This window comes from Myotis myotis, unplaced genomic scaffold (assembly GCF_014108235.1).
Source record: "Myotis myotis isolate mMyoMyo1 unplaced genomic scaffold, mMyoMyo1.p scaffold_m19_p_10, whole genome shotgun sequence".
In the NCBI taxonomy this organism is placed as follows: domain Eukaryota; kingdom Metazoa; phylum Chordata; class Mammalia; order Chiroptera; family Vespertilionidae; genus Myotis; species Myotis myotis.
This window is the reverse complement of record NW_023416314.1, coordinates 22037214-22060440: the sequence shown is the minus strand read 5'-3', so window position 1 is coordinate 22060440 and position 23227 is coordinate 22037214. Positions and strand designations below refer to the sequence as shown.

Sequence of the window (23227 nt, the reverse complement as noted above, 5' to 3'; positions counted from 1 at the left end):
CCACTTCAAAAAACAACTAAAAGTCGGAACGGACATCATCCAGAACCACAGGAAGGCTGGCTGAGTGGAAATTCTACAACTAGGAGGAAAGAGAATATCATACCCAGACTCAGAGGAGGCGCAGTGCTGAAGTGAAATACTAAGGTGTGGAATGCGCGCGCAGCGGGTTGGCGGCAGAGGGCGTGGTTGTTGTTTTCAATCAGGAGGGAGTTTCAGACTCTGAGCTCCAGATCCGGGCGAGTCTCTAGGGACTCAGACTGAAACGGGAGAAGCGGGACTGTCTGGCTTCGGTGGGAACTTGAAGGCAGCTCTCTCTCCGAGGTTTGCAGCAATTGCTGGGACTCTGTGAGGCAGAGCCCCTAGGGACAGAACTGAGAGCAGCCATAACTGCTTGCTCCTCCCGCCTGTTTGATCCCATTCAACCCGCCCCGCCTAAGCCCTGCACAGAGCCATTTGCCAGATAGCCTCAGGCAAATGCTAGATTAGCACTGCCCTAGAGATCCAGCACAGAAGCTCTCCCACTGCAGACACAGCGGACTCTCATAGCCAGTTAGCCTGGTGGTCAAATCACCCCCGGTATTGCCGACAACAATCAAGGCTTAACTACAACAAGACTGAGCACAAAGACCACTAGGGGGTGCACCAAGAAAGCATAAAAAATGCGGAGACAAAGAAACAGGACAAAACTCTCAATGGAGGATATTGAGTTCAGAACCACACGTTTAAGGTCTCTCAAGAACTGTCTAGAAGCCGCCAATAAATGTAGTGAGATCCTCAAGAAATCTAATGAGACCCTCGATGTTGTGATAAAGAACCAACTAAAAATTAAGCATACACTGACTGAAATAACGAATACTATACAGACTCCCAACAGCAGACCAGAGGAGCGCAAGAATCAAGTCAAAGATTCGAAATGCGAAGAAGCAAAAAACACCCAACTGGAAAAGCAGAATGAAAAAAGAATCCAAAAATATGAAGATAGTGTAAGGAGCCTCTGGGACAGCTTCAAGCATTCCAACATCAGAATTATAGGGGTGCCAGAAGATGAGAGAGAGCAAGATATTGAAATCCTATTTGAAGAAATAATGACAGAAAACTTCCCCCACCTGGTGAAAGAAATAGACTTACAGGTTCAGGAAGCGCAGAGAACCCCAAACAAAAGGCATCCAAAAGAGGACCACACCAAGACTCATCATAATTAAAATGCCAAGAGCAAAAGACAAAGAGAATCTTAAAAGCAGCAAGAGAAAGAAACTCAGTTACCTACAAGGGAATACCCATATGACTGTCAGCTGATTTCTCAACAGAAACTTTGCAGGCCAGAAGGGAGTGGCAAGAAATATTCAAAGTGATGAATACCAAGAACCTACAACCAAGATTACTTTATCCAGCAAAGCTATCATTCAGAACTGAAGGTCAGATAAAGAGCTTCACAGATAAGGAAAAGCTAAAGGAGTTCATCACCACCAAATCAGTATTATATGAAATGCTGAAAGGTATCCTTTAAGAAGAGGAAGAAGAAGAAAAAGGTAAAGATACAAATTATGAACAACAAACATGCATCTATCAACAAGTGAATCTAAGAATCAAGTGAATACTTCCCATTAAAATACCAATGGCATATTTCACAGACCTAGAACGTACTCTCCAAAAATTCATCTGGAATAAAAAAAGACCCCCACCGAAACCGGTTTGGCTCAGTGGATAGAGCGTTGGCCTGCGGACTGAAGGGTCCCGGGTTCAATTCCGGTCAAGGGCATGTACCTGGGTTGCGGGCACATCCCCAGTGGGAGATGTGCAGGAGGCAGCTGATCGATGTTTCTAACTCTCTATCTCTCTCCCTTCCTCTGTAAAAAATCAATAAAATATATTTAAAAAACAAAAACAAAAACAAAAACAAAAACAAAAAAAAATGACTCCGAATAGCCGCAGAGATCCTGAGAAAGAACAAAGTAGGTGGGATCTCAATACCAGATATCAAGCTGTATTACAAAGCCACTGTTCTCAAAACTGCCTGATACTGGCACAAGAACAGACATATAGATCAATGGAATAGAATAGAGAGCCCAGAAATCAGCCCCAACCAATACGCTCAATTAATATTTGACAGAGGAGGCAAGAACATACAATGGAGTCAAGATAGTCTCTTCAATAAATGGTGTTGGGAAAATTGGACAGATACATGCAAGAAAATGAAACTAGATCACCAACTTACACCATACACAAAAATAAACTCAAAATGGATAAAGGACTTAAATATACGACGGGAAACCATACAAATACTAGAAGAATCCAAAGGCAACAAAATCTCAGACATATGCTGAAGCAATTTCTTCACCGATACAGCTCCTAGGGCATTGGAAAAAAAAAACTAAAGAGAAAATAAACAAATGGGACTACATCAAAATAAAAAGCTTCTGCACAACAAAAGAAACCATCAACAAAACAACAAGAAAACCCACTGCGTGGGAAAACATATTTCCCAATGTCATATCTGATAAGGGCCTAACCTCCAAAATTTATAGGGAACTCATACAACTTAACAAAAGGAAGATAAACAATCCAATCAAAAAATGGGCAAAGGATCTAAATAGACACCTTTCAAAAGAGGACATTCAGAAAGCCAAGAGATATATGAAAACGTGCTCAAAGTCACTAATCATCCGAGAGATGCAAATCATAACAACAATGAGGTACCATCTCACACCTGTCAGACTGGCTATCATCAACAAATCAACAAACGACAAGTGCTGGAGAGGATGTGGAGAAAAAGGAACACTTATGCACTGCTGGTGGGAATGCAGACTGGTGCAGCCACTATGGAAGACAGTATGGAGTTTCCTCAAAAAACTACAAATGGAACTCCCATTTGACCCTGTGATCCCACTTCTAGGAATATATCCCAGGAAACCAGAAACACCAATCAGAAAGGATGTATGCATCCCTATGTTCATAGCAGCACAATTCACCATAGCAAAGATCTGGAAACAGCCTAAGTGCCCATCTGTAGATGAATGGATTAGAAAACTGTGGTACATCTACAGGATGGAATACTATGCTGCTATAAAAAAGAAGGAACTTTTACCATTTGCAACAGCATGGATGGAACTGGAGAGCATTATGCTAAGTGAAATAAGCCAGTCAATGAAGGAAAAATACCACATTATGTCACTCATTTCTGGATAATAAAGACCATTATAAACTTATGAACAAAAATAGATACAGAGGCAGAGCTGCCTCGAACAGGCTGTCAAACTACAGCAGGAAGGCCGGGGAGGAGGAGGGTGGGTAAGACATCAACCAAAGGACTTGTATGCATGCATATAAGCATAACCAATGGACATAAGACACTGAGGGGTAGGGGAGGCCAGGGGATTGTCAAGGGCAGGAAAAAACGGAGACATATGTAATACTCTTTGTAACACTTTAAGCAAAAAAAAAAAAAAAAAAAAAAAAGAATCAAGTGAATAAATAATTTGGTGATCATAATAGAATCAGGGACATAGATAGGGAATGGACTGATTATTCTTGGGGGGGAAAGGGGTGTGGGAGATGCGGGAAGAGACTGGACAAAAATAGTGCACCTATGGATGAGGACAGTGGGTGGGGAGTGAGGGCGGAGGGTGGGGCGGGAACTGGGAGGAGGGGAGTTATGGGGGGAAAAAAGAGGAACAAATGTAATAATCTGAACAATAAAGATTTAATTTAAAAAAAAAAGATTTTGTTGAGGATTTTGGCATCTAAGTTCATGAGGGATATTGGCCTGTAATTCTCTTTCATTGTGTTGTCTTTACCTGGTTTTGGTATTAGGGTGATCTCAAGTACTGTTTTAAATTGCCAATGCCTTATTTCAAGTTGAAAAATTTTCAAATACAGCCCTAGCAGGTTTGGCTCAGTGGACAGAGCATCGGCCTGCAGACCAAAGAGTCCTGGGTTTGATTCTGGTCAAGGGTACATTTCCCCAATAGGGGCTATGCAGGAGGCAGCCGATCAATGTTTCCTTCTTATCATTGATGTTTCTATATCTCTCTCCCTCCTTTTCCTCTCTGAAAACAATAAAAATACTTAATAAATTAGTGATTAAAAAAAGAGAAAGAAAAATATTCAAATACCTAATATGAGTCAAAAGGTTCTATGGTTCTCCTTCCTCTATTCTATGACTCATACAGACAAGCTTCCTTTCTGTTCCACAGTAGAGCTATTACATTTGCTGTTTTCTCTCAGTGGAATCCAACTCCTTTTGTCAGTTGTGTCTCAGAAAGGTCTCCTGCTCTAAGCTTTCCCTGATCACCAGAACCCAAGCCAGCCCCTGCCAACTCTGCCCTACTGTCCCATCCCCACATATTACCAATTAGAATGATCTTGTTAATTTACTTAATGGATTTGTTTATTGAAATGAATCAGGGAATTAACCACATGAAATATACATATAGCCCGACTGGAATGGCTCTGTGGTTAAGCGTCTACCTATGAACCATGAGGTCACGGTTTGATTCCAGTCAGGGCATATGCCTGGGTTGTGGGCTCGATCCCCTGTAGGGAGTGTGCAGGAGACAGCTGGTCAAAGATTCTCTCTCATCATTGACGTTTCTATCTCTCTCTCCCTCTCCTTTCCTCTCTGAAATCAATACAATACATAAAAATATAAAAATATATACATATGTATAGCTTTGAAACAGCGAGAAGACTTGAAGAGTAAAAATTTGGATGATGGTACTTTTGTCCTCTGCTTGCTCATGTCTCCCAGCAACTCGGGTACTACTGCTCAGCCCAGTGCCAAATGATTTCCACCGAGTCATCCCGAAGATAATGTCTGTACATCCAATTCCCCAGCCAGGCAGTCAAGCAGAACCCCACAACCATCCCCAACTTCATTCACCAACTCCACACAATTTTTTAAAAAATATATTTTATTGATTTTTTTACAGAGAGGAAGGGAGAGAGATAGAGAGTCAGAAACATCGATCAGCCGCCTCCTGCACATCCCCCACTGGGGATGTGCCCACAACCCAGGTACATGTCCTTGACCGGAATCGAACCTGGGACCTTTCAGTCCACAGGCCAACGCTCTATCCACTGAGCCAAACTGGTTTTGACAACTCCACACAATTTTACTAGGCCACAAAAATATGTTTTGCTTAAATTTTTTTGATATAATCACTAAGACAAGTGCAGAAAACAGTAACCTCAAATCCTCAATTGGTTGAATGAACAATATTAGAAAAAATGTCAGATATCAGTTACCTTTAAAATATTTGTGAAGAAATACCAGTGATAGCATTTTAAACATATCAATGACTCAGAAAGATCATAACTGTTTTTTGAGTCTCTGCTGACCTAATTGGTCAAAGGGGCCTGATTTAGCAGGAGAGGGCGTTGGGTGGGGAAAGGGTAGAAAGAAAAGAAAAGGGAGGGAGACTGGAGGGGAACCAAAGCCCAAGATTCTTCTGAAGATGGGCAACATCCACAGCTGTTCCGGAGGATGGGAGTCTGGGGTAGATCCGGCTTTGGCAAACTCAGCACAACTTTTAGGGTGCACATAGACACGGGGTGTGCAGTGGGTGAAGCTCAGTTCGCCACACAGGAGTTAGCAGTGTCCAAGGACATTCCAGGGTCTGGGAACAAGAATAAACTATGGCGAACTTGCTCAATCCCAGGAACTCAGCCTGTCCAGAGGCAACAAGAGGAGAACTCTCATGCATGACCAGTGATTTAGAAACTTGCTCACAGCTTTGAGATATAAATGTGGCCAGACTCAATGAATCTCCACACAAAAGAAAATGGAGAACAAAGGTAGGCGTCTCTGGGTTTAGGGATCGGGAGCACAGCAGCACCCAAAAGCCACCTTAGGATGCTGGGACCAGCAGTGCTGGGCTGTCCATGGAGGGTTTGTCCTCAGGCACAGGCTGGGCTTTGGGTTCCGGAGCTGTGCGCACTGCGCCCACTAGGAGGCGCCTCTTAGCCGGGGCCTGAACAGTCCGCTCTTGAGTCCCCTGTTCCCAAGGACGAGGACCACGATTGAGACCACGTGTGCCAGTTGGCTGGAGATCCTGGGCAGATGGGCCCGAGGTTGGCTGTGAGGGTGGGTAGGGCTTCAAGGAGCAGAGGGCCACAGCAGCCGCGGGCTGGGCAGCAGAGGCAGATCCCAGGGCTAGTGAAGGGCGACGGCATAGCTTGCGCACAAGGGCCTGGTAGCCAAGGTGGCCGGGAGCCCCACGGCCCATGCCCACTGATCGAGGGGTGTTCGTGGCCCGACGGGGCTGGAGGTGCCTCAGGCCCAGCGCAGATCTCCAGGCCGCCCGGCCCTCCCTCTAGGCGCTCAGCTCCTGGCTGCCCAGCGCCATGGGCTCGACGTGGTCCACAACAGTCCGGTCCTCTCCGCGTTTCCACAGCTCATAGCGCTCGGGCTGCAGGAGGCGCACGAACACGTCCATGGAAAAGCTCACCCGGGCCTCCCCGCAGCTGCACTGAGAGGCCACTTTGCCATAGTCGACCCATCGCGGGGTGGCAAAGTTGATGGCCTCCGCACAGTTGAAGCCATGGTTGAAGCCAGCGTGGTAGCCATAGGGAAAGGTCACCATGAACTCTCCAGCCTCCTGAGTGATGCGACTGAACGGGACCCCGTTCTCCTTGAGGACAGTGGGCGAGATGAGGGCCACCTTGTGCCGCAGGAAGGCCTCGCAGCCCCGAGAGCTGCCCGGGAAAAGCTCCCTGGCCAGGCGCTCCAGGCGCTGGCCGTGCTCTGGGGGCACCGCGTACCACGTTTTGGGCTCCCCGAGGTGCAGGTAGTTGATGCTGTAAAGGTCCATGTCCTCCGTGTGCCAAGCGAAGGTGGTCTTCCACATGCCAAAGTACAGGTAGGGGGTGTTGACGCCTTCGATGACAACCCCACACTCCTGCTCCAGCAGGTCCTGGATGGTTCCCAGGTGGCCAAGGTTCCATTGTTTAGTGTTGGCATCAAATAAGGAGCCACTGATGTCAGCGCCATATATGGGCGAGTCGTACAGGCGCGTTTTCCAGTATTTCCGCTCCAGATCCTCAAAGTCCAAATGTGGTGGAGTCTGATACTGTCCACTGTTTGCCAACAGGCGATACTCGCCCACTGTCATGGCCCTCTTCTTTTTGTGGTATTGAATGAACACACCTGCTCGCCCAGACGCCACCTGCTGGAGGGGAGTGGCTATCACCATGTCACTGACATCATCGTAGGTCTGTTTGGCTTTCCATTCTTATGTGGAATGACCTTTGCCAGGCCAGCTCGGTGGACACCTTGGGATTCCAGGTAACCAATATATTTGTTGAAGTCTTTCAGTTCTTCCATGGTTGGGTGGAAGGTCATGATTGTCCCACTTGGCTCATTAGGCACCATGGCTGCAATGTAAGCAGAGGATTCCTGAGTTCTTAGGGATGTTTTAGATACCTGATTATGAGGGAATAATGTCTTCTCTCTCTCTCTCTCTCTCTCTCTCTCTCTCTCTCTCTCTCTCTCTCTTTTAATTATGAAAGTAAATTTATTTCAAAAGCATAAGGAAACACTTACTTTTGAACAATGTGATCAACAGATGTCTTGCAAAAGAAAAACAATCATGACATGAAGTTTTCCATTCAAGTTTTTGAAGCAAAGGTAACCTAAGTTGCGCATTATTGCCTTCGGAAAGGGAAGGGAAACAATGAGGCGGCAAAGGAAGAAACACAGTCAACTCAATATCAAACTTTAAGGAAAGTCAATTCTGCTCAGCTTTGAGTTTACAAATATTCTTTTAAAAATAAAAAGAGGAAAAGTTACCCCTAATGTTCAAATTCATATAACTGTAGTCCTAATACAGTTCCTATACTTGAAATGGCTTTCGTCCACCTGGTCACAGTTTTCAAATAGCAATTCCATATTCCTATGTCTGTTCAGATTCCAAGGGAGCTCAGGTTCAGCTCATTGTCTTTTGGAATGTTTAGATTATTGCCGTCGCTCCATAAACAAGCTGAACAATTTCTTATGCTCACTTGTGTAATTCTAGTCTTCAAAAAATATTTATCCCATAAACATGTGCAGTAATTCTAACAAAGGGGTTTTGTTTTTTCCCCAATGTAAGGGTTAACAGTAATAAAGACACTGCCATTGGAATTACTAACTACTCCTCAAAAAATGGGCCAAACTACTAGAAAATGTTGCTCATACATTGGATTTGAGTAGCAAACTTGGGGAGGGAATATTAACTGTGAAACAAAAATATATGAAACATTCAAATGCAGAGCAAAGGACCTATGCTACTAAAAATGCCCATGACATTAAACACTCCACAACCCCCCCATATGTCTTTTAACCTAAATATTCTATTGGCTAACTTATACAGTAATTTTGATTAATAACCTGAGAAGTTAAAATCTTCAAAGTGGCAAAAGCAAACAGAGAGAATCCCTTATTATTGGTAGAACATGTTATCAAGTCACTTCTCCTGGGTTGTCCTGGTTATTCAATTCCCAAATTCTAAATTATTCCATGTCATCCTGTAGAAACCTATATGTACATCAGATTCAGTATTTTGTCTGTATTTCTCCAAAAGGGATCGCCAAACTCATCTTTGACAACGCAGCCTTTGCTTATTTTCAGTTTTAAATAACAATAATCATGTAAGTGCAACGGACTCAAAATCCCTCACTACTGGGAAGAAAACCTAGATGACAAGTTAATAATGGATTCGGCCTCAAAAGGGTAATCACCATGTCAAAGATTACCTGTTCCTGGAATTTTAAAAAATTATTTATGTTGTGTAGTCAGCATGTATATGTGTATATATACATATACACACACACATATCTTATGTATGTATGTATGTATGTATGTATATTATACATACACATTTCTATTCAAATAGTAAGATCCCATATTCAAAAGCTTATCACAACATATGGAGAAGAGTTAAGTAAGCAGTGCAAAGCAGCTTACATTCTCCTAAAAATGTAATACTTCTACATTTAAGTATTTTGCTCCCAGTACACTAGGTAGGAATGCTGAACCATTGCTTAGCAGCTTTATTAAAGAAAACCAATGAAAACCAAATGTTAAAATTGACCATTACTCTTCTCTATATATATTGGGGGGAAAGGACAGAGGGGAGAAGAAAATCAGTAAGCTTTCAAAACTGATCATCTTTACCAGTTATCGGAAATAGAATTTCATTATATTTTATATTTGAATGGCTCAACAAATTATTAGGATGTTTAAAAGATTCAAAATATGAAGTCTGAATAATGATGATATTGCAAAAACAGATTGTGCACAAAGCATCCAAAAATATCGCTGTGGTTTTACCTTGGACACAACCACGGTCTGTTACAAAAGTAGATCATACATACAAAGGTATAAAGAACAATAAGTTTTTAGCTGAAGGCAGAAGTCCTTTTAAGGGACATCCAATGAGTAGTAGAATTTAAGTATATTAAGCTTATGACGATGCTGAAGAATGTGATGTCTTATTCAGTAGAGTCTTCCCCGACTACGATTTCCTCGTGCTCCCCAACCTCGGCCACCTCTACTTTCCCTGAAGGCTCCTCTCATAAAGTTGCCCAAATTGCTGCTATATTTCCCACTAGGAGGATTATAAATCTGCCTTGCGTCTCTTTTTGGTCCTGCTGGAGATTTCTTGGCTGGTGAACCAGAAGTTGTATCTTCAGTGGCTCTCTTTTGCCCAATTTCAACCTTCTGTACAGGTTTCCAGGATAATGTTACTGTGCTCTTATAAGAGGGAGGAATGTGGAAGAGATCCTTGATTAAAACATTGATGTTATTTGTTATTTTCAATGCAACCACTCTAATCTTGTTCTCGTCTGTTTTTAAGGCCTCGCCCGTTTTACCCTGGAGAGCCAAGCGAAGTTGTCTGATATAAACCTGCAGGCTCTGAGCAAAGTACTGCAGCCTAATTTTAAAATCTTTGAGCTTTTCTGCATTCAGTTTGGCTGTTAAGAAATCTGGAAGTTTTCGACCCAACTGGTGGAAGCTGTACAACAAACATTCGACATAACTGAATTGCAGCTTAGGTTCTTCATTACCAGCATTCTCCCCATTTTCTGCTTCTTCTGGAGGGAGAGGCATGTGCTCCAATAGCTTATCCAACAGTTTCCTTAAATTTGTTTCTATCTTTTCCATGTCACCACAAAATGAACTCAGCTCTGCCAACAGTTTCAATGCCTCCAACTGTATATCAAGACCCTCCACTGGAGTAGTTAAGGAGCTGAGGTTAGGTAGAACCTGCTCACAGAAGTAAGTCACAAACCTTGTGGAATGCACATTTTTCGAGAAGAGGGTTACCGCCTGCCGGGTGCACTGTAAGAGCCTGTCCACACAGTCGGGATCTGACGGGTTGAAGGTTTGTTCTAGGTCAGCCTGCTCAGCCACCAACGCTACAAGTTGCTGTCTTCCACTCATTGTCTGTAAGCTCTTTAACCCAGACAGTGTATTCATGAACAGGACAAATTCTTCACCAGTCACATCTTTTAGGACCTTTTTGGATTCAGTTAGTATAAGTTCCTCTACTTCCTTTGTTAAGACCTCATCTGGTAAAGTGTTAAGTTTTGTAGAAAGGAATTTGATTGCTCGTTCTCTAACAATGTTTTCTCCTTTAAGGATTTGGCTGAATAAGCCACCTAAAGTCCCTTTTGCATCCATCTTAAATATACTTAATAGGGCATTGTTCACTAAGTTAAATTCTGCAGAGTCATCTGTTTGCAAAAGTTGGGTTAGAATATCTGCCACTGGGGGAAGATTTTCTCCAGTGGCAAATTGAGGAAGCTCTTTAATTGCTTGCCGTCGAACTGATGCATCTTCATCCTCACAGAGGTCTAACTGTGCATTGATAGCAGAATCAGCCAATTCTGGAAAATGCTTAAAGAATTTTGGAATAAACTGAGCTGCTAACCTTTTTTCCTTGGTACCACCTTTCACACCATCCAGTATCATTTGGTAGGCATCTTTATGCTGGCCCACTTGCTCCATAGCATCGGCTAGGATGCCATAGCTGCGGTAGAGCTCCTCTACGGTCACCATGGTGAGCGACAAGCCCAGGGCTAGCTCCTGCGGGTCGTCGTTGTCCTCCTTGTCCTCGCTGGCTCGACCGCCGCCCCCGAAGTTCCTGCCCCCAGCCCGCGAGCCACACTATCTCTTTTTGTTTTTTTTTAAGTTTTGGTGTATCAGTGATTCAGATTGAGTGTTTGACAACTAAACCTTTTCCAGGCTTTCGGCCTCACCAGTGGGGCCCATGCTGGTCTGTACTTTGTGCCTGAAGGATATGGACCAGTTCCCAGGGAGCAGACGTTTTGGGGGAAGAGGGGAGAGCGGGTCTCAGCCTGAAGCACTGTGAGTCTCTCAGTTGGAGTGTTAGGGTCTCTGAGGCTTCTCCTGGATCACAGGCTTGAGTGCCTGGATGGCTCCTCACCCCGCTGTAGCGGAAATTTTCCTCAAGGAAGTTTAAAAGCTAAACCGGAAGACAAGAACACAGAATATTCATAAACAATTAAACACACACACACACCTAACACCTAATAGAAATTATTCTAAAACCTGATTCTTACAAAAGACCATTAGAAATGAAAAGACAAAAGTGTGAAAAGTACAAATAAATAAGCACAGTATAATAAAATAGGGGACACATCTAAAAATGCACCAGGGTGAGTCTTAAAAAATTAGAGTTTAATCTTATGAACACCTTGTTGATAATAATTTTGAAAAGTAAAATAAATCATTTTCTCAAAAGTACATATATGCCCCAGCTAGTGTGCCTCCATAGTTAAGAATCAACCTATGAACCAGTAGATCATGGTCGACTCCTGGTCAGGGCACATCCTGGGTTGTGGGCTTGATCCCCAATGGGGGATATGCAGGAGGCAGCCGATCAATGATTCTCTCTCAACATTGATGTCTCTCGCTCTCTCTCTCTCTCCCTCTCCCAAGAAAAATAAAAAGTTTTTATTTTTAAACTGTGTTTTTCAGCCTGGCAGGTGTGGCTCAGGGTTGAGCATTGATCCATGATCCAAGAGGTCTCCAGATGAACTCCCCATCAGGATATATGCCCAGATTATGAATTCGATTCTGCGTAAGGGGCACGCAGGGGGCTACTGATCAATTTCTCTCTCATCGAAGTTTCCCTCTCTCTCTATTCCTCCCGCTCTCTCTCTAAATAAATCAATTGATTTTTAAAAGAATAAAAACTTGCTTTAGCTCAAGGGAATGATATTCAGATGCATATTTCTCCATGGTAAATAATATAAAACTATAGTCAGTTCTTTAAACTTGTAATAGGAAAATAGCTCTTTTGCTCACAAGCACAAATAGCAGAAATCAAGTGACCTACCTTCCACCAGCAAAATCCCAATTCCCAGTGATGGTACTGCAGGATCCAGAGAGACAGTATCTGCTTGAGAGCTGGCCTTCCAATGCAGCCTACATCCTCCTGGGCCTGGGTTTATACCCGGGCCATAGTAATCTTCTCATTGCCCATCCAATGGGATCTGGGGAGGAGGCCTCGTTAATCCTTTCACTTTGAGTAGGCCACCTTTTATATCAAAGTAAAAACTAAACTCCAATCATTAAGCAGATTAGGATGTTAAAAATAAAGGAGGGTGCTAAAAATAAAGAAGTAAGGCAAACCACACAAATATTTGAAAAGATAACCCACCCTAGACTAGCAGTCATTAATATCATTTTCTCAGAACCTGATAATCAATCAGAGAAGAAAATTAAATGCTATGAAAGTTTGAATAACTGCAACAACTTTGATCACGTAATCTGCAACCACATAACAAATGGAAAATGCTCTTAAATATGTATGAAACACTTACAAAATCTTATCCATATAAGACCACAAAATAAAGATCAATAAAAATTCCACAGAATTAACATACTGAGAACCCTCTTGATCACAATCTAATAAAATTAAAAGGCAGCAAGAAAAGGTCTCCCTCCGGCCTCGTCCAGACTGCCTGGCTAAGTCACCATTTTCCTGACTTCTAATCTCATTATTTTTTGCTCGGTGACAAATTTTAGGTGCATTCTTAGAAACTGGTAAAGCACTCTTATTTTGATAGCTTGTGATTTATTTTGAACGCCTGCTGAGTGTGGGTGTTTCTGTTTCTTTTTGTGAATCATGGCATTTCTATTTGGCTCAACACTTTTCATTGGGAAGGATCTGGTGACACTTTGCACTTGGCTGGAGGAGGTGCCGAAGCCCTCACAGCCCTGGGAAGGTTCTCCAGAGAGTAGCCTGGAATATTTTTATCGGTTTATAATGGTACAAATACTTTCTTATAGGTTGGACTTCAACTCATTCAGTACTTCCATCAGGCTTCCTTTTGTGTAACATTTTTAAAACAATCTGTAGAGAAAGTTTTGGAAAAGATAGAAAAGTAGCAGGAAGAAAAAGAACACTGTAGAATACACTGCTTAAACACAATCACTAACTTCACATTTTGAGTTTTCAGCCCTTTTTAGGGCACGTTTTGGTTGGCTTGTTTTTACATAGTTGAGGTTATACTGTACATACAGTTTTGTGGTCTTTCTCATTTAACTTGATAATTTCAGTATCTCCTCCTGGCATCTTTATAACTTCTTCAGAGACATTAGTACAATCTTTCTCTTGAAAATAATGTTGGGATATTTCTTGGCATCTTTAGTTCCTATGCTAACCTTTGAGCACAACTCCTGTGCTCTGCAGAATGAAGTGAATGACACCCCCCCCCTCCCCACAGCTCTCTCACTATGCATGAAGTTTTACCCGACCTTGTTCCCCTCTTCAACATTCAGCAAAAGTGTTGGCTTTTAGGCCTCCCCGAGAGAGAGAAGAGCCTGTTGTAGAACTCATTCAGTGATAATCTGTAAATATCAACTTTTTTGTGTATTGAAGAATGAATGCTGGTACGTAAGGTAGCAGAGAGAATTCCAGAGTCAGAAATTAAGGGGATTTAAGGAGGTCTGCCGGTGCTGGTTTTATTGTATTTTTAAGGTGTCTTTGTGTCAAAATGAGATTTCATGTTGCTCTTGTTAAAACATGCAATTTGAATACTGTGTTTCTGGTGTTGTCCTAGGACAGTGGTCAGCAAACCTTGGCTCGTGAGCCACATGAGGCCATTTGGCCCCTTGTGTGTGGCTCTTTCACAAAATACCACCTACGGGCCTGCAAGTTCAGTGCAAAGTTGACTTAAAACTTTAAGTAAAGTTTATTAACTTAATTTTAGGGAACGTTCTGGAGTGAAAGAAGATGTAGTGTCGAGGATTGAGAGAGGTATGTTGAGATGTTTTGGACATATAGAGAGAATGAATGAAAGGAGATAGATGAAACAAGTATACAAGATGGGTGTGGATGGGAGAGTTGGAAGGGGTCGACCTCAGCGAATGTACCTCAATCAGATTGAGGACGTTTTTAGCAAAGGCCAGCTTAGGAGTACCCTAATTAAGTTAATAACAATGTACCTACCTATATAGTTTAAGTTTAAAAATTTTGGCTCTCAAAAGAAATTTCAATCATTGTACTGTTGATATTTGGCTCTGTTGACTAATGAGTTTGCCAACCACTGTATTAGGCGTTTATTGAGAAGGCTAGGCAAACAAGAAGGCAGGGTGCTTACAAGCCTCAAGTCCTGCCTTCCAGCAAGGTGCAGGGGACAGAATTATAAAGGGGAAGGGGTTAGGGCAGGGGTGGGCAAGTTTTTTGTGAGTGCGTGCCAAAACCAGCAAAATCTCTGACTCAAAATTCTTCTGTGTGACAACCCTAATTTTTTGAGAATGTGTTACACCTACTTGATATCTCTTAAGGTGTACGTATGTGAAGAACCTTGAAGAAATAATAAAATTCATTTGAGCAACAAAAACACAGTATATGATGATGAAAAATACATTTATTTTTTAATGTATACATGTACACTGATAGTCCGACAGAAAACTTTATGACTCCATTTGATATTATTAATGGGACTTTTGCTGCTGCTGCATCACTGATGACAGAGATTTTACATCAGGTTTATATTTCGTGACCTTCAGAGATATGCACGAGCTACTACTTTCATCAGTCAGGCTACTCCTATTATGAGACTTAACAAAATTCATCACTGAGAACAAAGATTCACAAGCATATGTGGATGAAACCAAAACACTGTCAGATCTAGGAAGGCAGGGAGAGTTAAGACAGAGGCATAGAAATTGCTCTTCCCCTCTCTCGTCAATCCATGTCTATGGTCTTTAAGATAACTTGTTATGTAAAATTATTTATTTATCTAAAATGCACCTACACTGACTTTATTTGAAAAATAAAAAAGTCGATATTAAGAAAAAAATTGTAAATGGAAGATTATAAGAGAGGGTTTCGCCTGCCAGCAAAAGTTACTGGCGTGCCATGTTTGGCACGCATGCAAGGGGTTGCCCACCCCTGGGCTAGAGCATGTAATGCAGCTAGGTGCAGTCCTGAAGGTCTGCAGATGTTAGCTATTTTCTTCAGTTATCAGGCGATGAGATTTTGTTTTGACTACTGGTGGGTCCTCTTGACCATGCTTATCGGTTCCGCTTGCTGGATTCACAGATGAGTCGCTTCCCTAATAGCTTAGCACAGGCCTTGAAAAGAAAACTTGAGAAAAACTTAATCCCCTATTCACATATAAGAAACTTAACTCTCTATCCACAGATGTATATGTGTTCTAAGATCTAAAATAATATTATTTCCAGATTAATTCAGGTGCTCTATTAGATTATAGGTCCCCCTATCAAAAGGAAGATATCTGTCCTCCTTGTAACAATAAAGACACTTCTTTTAAAAAAGAAACAAACTTCTGCTCAAGTTCAGTTGATGTTTGAGATTTTCTGGGTTTGGGCAATTTTTGGTTGCCATTATTTACTTTTTCTCTTTACTTAGGGAATTTCGGTTAAGGTGATAATCCTTGGGTCTAAAAGGGACATGAACTAGCTTTTTGGCTTTTGGACAAGGCTGCACATAAGTCATTTCCTCAGATTTTCTACTTGTCAGGTAGAAAACCAAGATGAATGTAGAGGAGAAAGAGAGAGAGAGAGAGATGTCAATTGAATTTCTGATCTGGTGTCTTCTGGTTTAAAAAAAGCTTTTAAAGATAAAAAAAGGAAGTCAACAATAAAAAGTGAGCCAACCATATTTATTTGAAAATTATTTTCTGCATAATATCTACAATAATATCTAAATATCTAAAATAATATCTAAGTATCTAAAAATCTATTGATTTTTTTGTTCAGCTCAAGCAATTACTAAAAACAGACAGAATTATGCAAAAGAAAAGATACTATTGATGATAGAAACGGAAACAAGCCCAACTAGTGTGGCTGTATGGTTGAGTGTAGACCTATGCACCAAGAAGTCACAGGTTCTATTCTTGGTCAGGGCAAATGCTCAGGCTGTGGGCTCCATTCCCAGGGTTAGTGGGAGGCAACTGATCCATCAATATTTCTATCTCTCCCTCTCTCTTTAAAATCAATAAAAACATATTTTTTTAAATCTTAAAAATAATAAAGGAAAACACACATACAAGAATAGAGATGATCAACAAAAACATAAACCTGATACTTTTAAAGAAGACTAAAATGCAGATCTGGAGATACTGATGAAGGAAGAAGTTTCCAGGACCCGGGCAGGAAATACACAGCCTGAGCCTGGAGCATCTTGTAGTGCCTGAAATTAAGGACATTCTGAAAAGAAGAGCATTGAGACTGAGTAAGTTACAAAGAGGCGCCAAGAACAGAGGTTCGGAGTTGCGCGCCAGGCGGGCTGCAACTGGATGCGCGTTTTTTTTTTTCAATCGGAGAGCATTGCAGACTCTGGAGTCCACTGAACTTGTTTGGGGCCGGATTCTGGGGTCCCAGACCCCTGCGGGGAGAGGCGGGACGGCCTTGCAGCGGTCAGAAAGTGAGGATGGCTTTCTCGTGGAGATGCTCCCGGGCACTCAGGGACGTGGAGTTGGGGAGTCGCAGAGAGGCGAGGAGCTGTGGAGCCATTGCTGTTTGCTCTGCCCTGGTGACTCCCTGGGACCCCTCCTCAATTTGCATTCCCGCCCAAGCTGTGCCAGAGGCACAAAAGGAAACACCGGCGTTTTTACAGCATAACCCAGCAAACTGCAGATTTTGGCTCCTGGCATCCATAAGGGACACACTCAAGAAGCCTGGTTTTTTTTTTTGTTTGTTTGTTTTCAATCGGAAAGGGTTACAAACTCTCAAATCCACTGAGCTTGTTTCGGGCGGGATTCTGAGGTCCCAGACCCCTATGGGGAGAGGTGGGACAGCCTTGCAGCGGGTCAGAAAACAAGGGTGGCTCTCTCGCGGAGCTGCTCGCTGGCACTAGGGGACACAGAGTCGCGAAGATGCGAGGAGTCGCGGAGACGACATTGCTGCTTGCTCTGCCCTGGTGATTCCTTGAGACCTCGCCATACTCAATTTACATGCCCGCCAAAGCTGTGCCAGTGGCACGGAGGGAACCACCTGCACTTCTGCAGCATAAACCAACAGACTGAAGATTTCAACTCCTGGCACCCATGGGGGACACACTCAAGAAGCAGACTCGGGTTTGGAGGAGGCCGTAGCCGGACTTGGCTGGGCCGGCGACATGGAACCGCTGTACCAGCAAACGCACAAGCACCTCTACCAGATCCAGTCTCACATGGGACACCGGGAGACTGTAGACAAGCAGTCTGTGCACTTAGCAGAAAATGAAACCCAAGCAAGCATACCAGATATTCAGCCAGCAAGAATGCCTGGAGATTTTGTCCAGCAAGGAGCCGCCCAACAAAAGACAGAATGCCAAACTTCGTGTTGACCAGTTAAAGTATGATGTCCAGCACCTGCAGATGGCTCTCAGAAACTTCCAGCAGGAGAGACAGCAAGAGGAGCTCTGATTCGCACCTTCACCCCCAATGTGGGATGCGGTGCCCACTGCGAGGCTATGGTGCCCCCTGTGAGGTTTCGACATTCCCAGTGAGGCTGAAACGGTCCCGGTGAGGCTGAGACAGTCCCTGTGAGGCTGAGACGGTCGCTGTGAGGTTGAAACGGTCCCTGTGAGGCTGAGACAGTCCCTGTGAGGCTGAAATGGTCCCAGTGAGGCTGAAACAGCCCCTGTGAGGCTGAGACAGTCCCTGTGAGGCTGAGATAGTCCCTGTGAGGCTGAGACGGTCCCAGTGAGGCTGAAACAGCCCCTGTGAGGCTGAGACAGTCGCTGTGAGGTTGAAACGGTCCCTGTGAGGCTGAGACAGTCCCTGTGAGGCTGAAATGGCCCCAGTGAGGCTGAAACGGCCCCTGTGAGGCTGAGATGGTCCCTGTGAGGCTTTGATGGTCCCAGTGAGGCTGAAACGGCCCCTGTTAGGCTGAAACAACCCCTGTAAGGCTTTGACGGTCCCAGTGAGGCTGAGATGGCCCCAGTGAGGCTGAAACGGCCCCTGTGAGGTTGAAACAGTCCCTGTGAGGCTGAAACGGCCCCTGTGAGGTTGAAACAGTCCCTGTGAGGCTGAAACAGTCCCAGTGAGGCTGAGACCATCCCTGTGAGGCTGAGACGGTCCCAGTGGGTCTGGGATGGTAGAGCGTGAACAAGTCATGAAAGACCTTTCCGAACACAGGGACACGTCATGGATGTAAATAGCTACATTTTCCATGTGTATGACCTTTGATCCGGCAACAAAAAGCATACACCTATGGATGAGGACAGTGGAGGGTAAGGGCAGAGGGTGGGGGGGGGGGGGAAATGGGTGGAGAAAGCTACGGGGAAAAAAGGGGAACCACTGTAATAATCTGAACAATAAAGATTTATTTAAAAAAATAAAAAATAAATAAAAAAGGCAATTGTCCAATAATATGAAATCTCAATTTTACATGAATGTTTTCCAAGATCCAAAAACATGCTTTCCCTTTGGACACAACCTCAAAATGATGCAGCATGGATTGCCAGTCCGGTTCTATGTGTTTCATCAAAAATTGAATTCACTCAGCACTATCCTTATCCAATCTGTCAATATCTTCCCAAACCATTTATGTCCAACTCTGGTCTACTCCTTCAGTTTCCTATAAAATAAAAAGATTTTTTTTCTTCATAAAAATCTTCCTTTAATGGCTTTGACCAAGTATCTCAGACGGTTAGAGCAGCATCCTGATACGACCAAGGTTTCAGGTTCTGTCTCTGGTCAGGGCACATACAAGAGGCAACCTATGAATCAATAAGTGGAACAACAAATCTCTCTCTCTCTCTCTCTTTCTTCCTCTGTCTCTCTAAATATCAACAAATAAAAATTTAAAAACATTTTTCTTTAAAACATTCAACATAACAACATAGCAAAACTAGCCGAAGTTATAGGTGCATATGTATATGTATGTATATGTATATGTGTATATACATATATATTTTAATGAAATAAATACATATATTCAATTTTAATTCAGGAGAAATGGAAACTCCATCTATCACAACTTCTAAGGTAAAAGTAAAAAATGTTCCCACAATGAAAAACTAAATGCTTTAAACTTTTAACAGAGAAAGTTCTCTCTTTCTATCAATTTCACATTTAACAAGAGAAAAAAAAGAATGGGGTAATACATAGCCTACCTTCCACTAATCTGAAAGTGCTTTCTCACTTGGAGCCATCCTAAAAGGGAATAGGCTGATGGGCCAGTAACATTTTAATCCAATCAGGCATATCCTAATCCAATCCCATGGCTCCTCATTGTAATTCAAAATAGAATTAAACTTAAAATTAAAAGCCACAAAAGATGAGGATCCAGAGATATTTTCAGTCAGGAAAGAGAAAGATGAGGAACTCCAGCTAGATAATTTCACTTAATCATTTATTCAAATAAATATGAAATATGGCTTAGTGGTTGAGCATTGATCTATAAATCTGGAGGTCATTGTTTGATTCCTGGTCAGGGCACATGACCAGATTGCAGGTTGATCCCCCATGTGGGGCATAGAGGAGGCAGCCAATCAATGATTTTCTCTGATCATTGGTGTTTCTTTCTTTCTTCCTCCCCTTTTCCTCTTTGAAACCAATAAAATATACTTTAAAAAATATGAATTGAGTGATTATAATGCTTATGGTATTGAGATACCTTCAATAGAAAATTTTAAAAAATCAAGTTAGACTGTTTTGAAAAAATGTTCATTTCCATAGGGAAGATAAGACAAGTACAGAAATAGCACTAATTGATAAGTTGGATTTGAATACTGACCCCAAAATTTACTAAGTGGTGACAGTAGTTCCTCCTTATCCACGAGGGTTCTAAGACCCCCCAGTGAATGCCCAAAATCATAAAGGGGTATACTTTGTATTTTTCTAGACATATCTATAATAAAGTTTATTTATAAATTAGGCACATGAAGAGATTAACAGTAATAGCTAACAATAAATAATGGTAACTATTTTAATTACTTGTAGAAATGTCTCAGATATTTCACCCTTTTTAAAATTTTTTTTATTGATTTCAGAGAGGAAGGGAGAGAGAGATAGAAACATCCACGAAACATCCATGATCAGAGAAAATCATTGATTGACTGCCTCCTGCACGCCCCCTACTGAAGATTGAGCCCGCAACAAGGGCATCTGCCCATGACAGAAATCGAACCTGGGACCCTTCAGTCCCCAGTATGACACTCTATCCACTGAGCCAAACCAGCTAGGGCTGAAATATTTCACTCTTAAGTAAAATGCTGGTTTGGGGGCTAAAATAGCTAACTATATAAATAGAGAAAATGTTTTCATGTTAAGGAAATATCCATTGGTTCCTATGTGGGGATGTGTTTAAAACAAGACGGTTGAGTATTGTCCAATACCTATCAGCACCTGAAAATGGCCATATAACTTTCTCCTTGGATCTACTAATAAGATAAGTTATGTTACTGATTTCCTTAAGATATCTCTCTGCCTACTTGGCTTAGTTTTCCAGCATCTGCTCACAGGTTCGGGCCACATCGCTGAGCTTGAGGCGAGCATAGTCGACTCGCTGTAGTGCCATCTGACAGTCCTTCTTTGAAGAGTAGCTGGAGCCCTCGTGGGGCTGCCCTGTGGCCACCTGGGTTAGGTAGCGGATCTGAGCCGACAGCTCTGCTTCTACGTGTTGCACAGACGCCGTGAAAGCCGCCGCTTGTCGGTGTAGCAGCCGAGCATTGGTTTTTTCCTTGGAAAGTTCCAGGATCACGGTACCTGCATTCCGAAGGATGGCGCAGATTTCGCGTTCGATGTCTTCCAAGGCGCGCAGTCGCTCGGTTGCCAGGCTGTAGGTAGCCATTGTCTGTCGCTCGGGGAACCCACAGGATTTCCCCCTTTTCCAGGCGTTTAGAGCTAATTGCTAATTAATTGTCCGGCTGCTGATATTAAGGGCAGTAGCCCCAATTATAAATCCTGTCCAGTCCAAGTTAAAAAAACAGAAGTCGTCTTTCTCTATAACCACAAGATTAGCCCTGCCAAAACAAGGCCTCAAAAAATTGAGTATAGCCTCACCCGTTTGCCAGCGGACTGAAGGGTCCCGGGTTCGGCGCCAGATGCTGGGGTCCAACCCCAGCAGGTCCAGGTGTCCCCAAAGGTGTGGACGGAATCGGCGAAGAAGGAATGACACGGAGACAGTGTTCAGTTGATCAGCAGCCTAGCCAGGATCTCCAGCCAAGTTCTGTCTAGATTCTCCAGCCGAATTTTGTCTTATTGTCTTGTGACATCTGTATTTATACCAGTTGATTTTAATCCTATCAATTTCTATTCCAAAGGTTAGGGCGTTTCTTATCTCCACTCCAGGGAGTAAAGATCTTGTAGCTTAAGGGTGATTGTTCGTAGTTAAAGTGATTAACTACCTGCCTGACACTTAGTTAAGGGGTTTTATTCCCTCCCTAACTTCAAGGGAAAATCCCTACCTGGGGAAACAACCTTTCTCGGAGAGGTGACCTTGGTTAAAACACATAGCACCAAGAAGGTGAGCAAACATATTAAAAACAGTATGCCATATACGCCAGGTCCCTTGAAACATATGCTGTGCAGATGTTTCTTCCCTACAGCGACTGTGTCAAGCAGCAAGGATGGACCGGCTTCTGGCAGTCTGGATGTGTCCCTGTGGCTCCCCCAACGCACCTGAACATCATCCAGCCTCTATGCTGCCCCCTTTCCCTCTCCCCGCCCCTCTTCCCAGACCGCTAAACAACACACATTGTGTCACATTTCATTTCTGTGTAGCATTGTTGCTGTAACCACTACAGTAAAATGTAAAAATATCAAGTGATGTTTTGCATGCATGCTCTTTATGCATTTCTATATACATTAGAAGTCAATATGTACATGTTAATGTAAAGGGCTATATACCCTAAACTATGAATCAAATAAATACACACACATGAACAAACTCCACATAAAATCAAATGTGTTTATAGAGAGGCATTTTTATTCTGCCCTATAAAGTATAAGGGATCAGATGATCGTCAGTGTGCCACTCTACTTCTGAGATTTAATGCGAGGTAAATCTGTTCTGCAGTCTGTATCACTGTTTAGAAATATCCAGAGAAAGATCTGAGGGGGGAAGCAACAGGTTCATTAGCTCTCCTCTAATATCCAAGGGTAAGGGAAACCCATTTCCTATATCACCCCCCATCCCTCCTCCTGGGTATATGAAGAAGCAATATGCAGAGTGGATAAGAAGCTGAATTCTAGAGCCTAACTTCCTGGGTTTGAACCCCAGCTCTGTATGTACTAGCTGTGTGCCTTTGGGCAAGTTACTAAACCTCTCTGTGCCTCCGTTTACTCATATAATAAAACTAGAGGCTCGGTGCACAAAAGTTTGTGCACTCGGGGGGGAGGGGGGTCCCTCAGCCCGGCCTGTGCCCTCTCGCAGTCTGGGACCCCTCGGGAGATAACGACCTGCTGGCTTAGGCCTGCTCCTGGGTGGCAGAGGGCAGGCCCAATCACTAGGTGCAGCCCCTGGTCGGGCTCAGAGCAGGGCCAATTGGGGAATTGGGGCACCGCCCCCTGTCATGCACAGAGCAGGGCGGATTGGGAAGTTGCGATGCCACCCTCAGTCATGCTCAGGGTAGGGCTGATTGGGGGGTTGGGGCACCGCCCCCTGTCACACTCAAGGCAGGGTCGATGGGGAGATTGCGGCGCCACCCCCTGTCACGCACAGAGCAGGGCCAATCAGGGGGTTGTGGCACTGCCCCCTGTCACGCACAGAGCAGGGCTGATCAGGGGGTTGGGGAGTTCCCCCCTGTCATGCACAGAG

The 23227-nt window shown here is 43.3% G+C and overlaps 3 protein-coding genes across 3 annotated transcripts; all 3 read right to left on the bottom strand.

Annotated features, from left to right (window-relative positions):
- Window positions 1-6311: 6311 nt before the first annotated feature.
- On the bottom strand, window positions 6312-7369 carry LOC118664143 (lysine-specific demethylase 4D-like). Its single transcript, XM_036323985.1, is given in 2 exon segments — window positions 6312-7231; window positions 7234-7369. Coding segments are annotated over 2 exon segments (1056 nt in total).
- Window positions 7370-9452: 2083 nt separating this feature from the next.
- LOC118664494 (apoptosis inhibitor 5-like) lies at window positions 9453-11038 on the bottom strand. The gene is given in 2 exon segments (XM_036324640.1): window positions 9453-9556; window positions 9559-11038. Coding segments are annotated over 2 exon segments (1509 nt in total). The 3' UTR covers window positions 9453-9527.
- A 9856-nt stretch (window positions 11039-20894) lies between these two features.
- Window positions 20895-21259, bottom strand: LOC118664497 (mediator of RNA polymerase II transcription subunit 11-like). Its single transcript, XM_036324643.1, has one exon. It carries the CDS (start codon window positions 21257-21259, stop codon window positions 20906-20908), a length of 354 nt encoding a protein of 117 aa, XP_036180536.1. The 3' UTR covers window positions 20895-20905.
- Between the last annotated feature and the right edge of the window lie 1968 nt (window positions 21260-23227).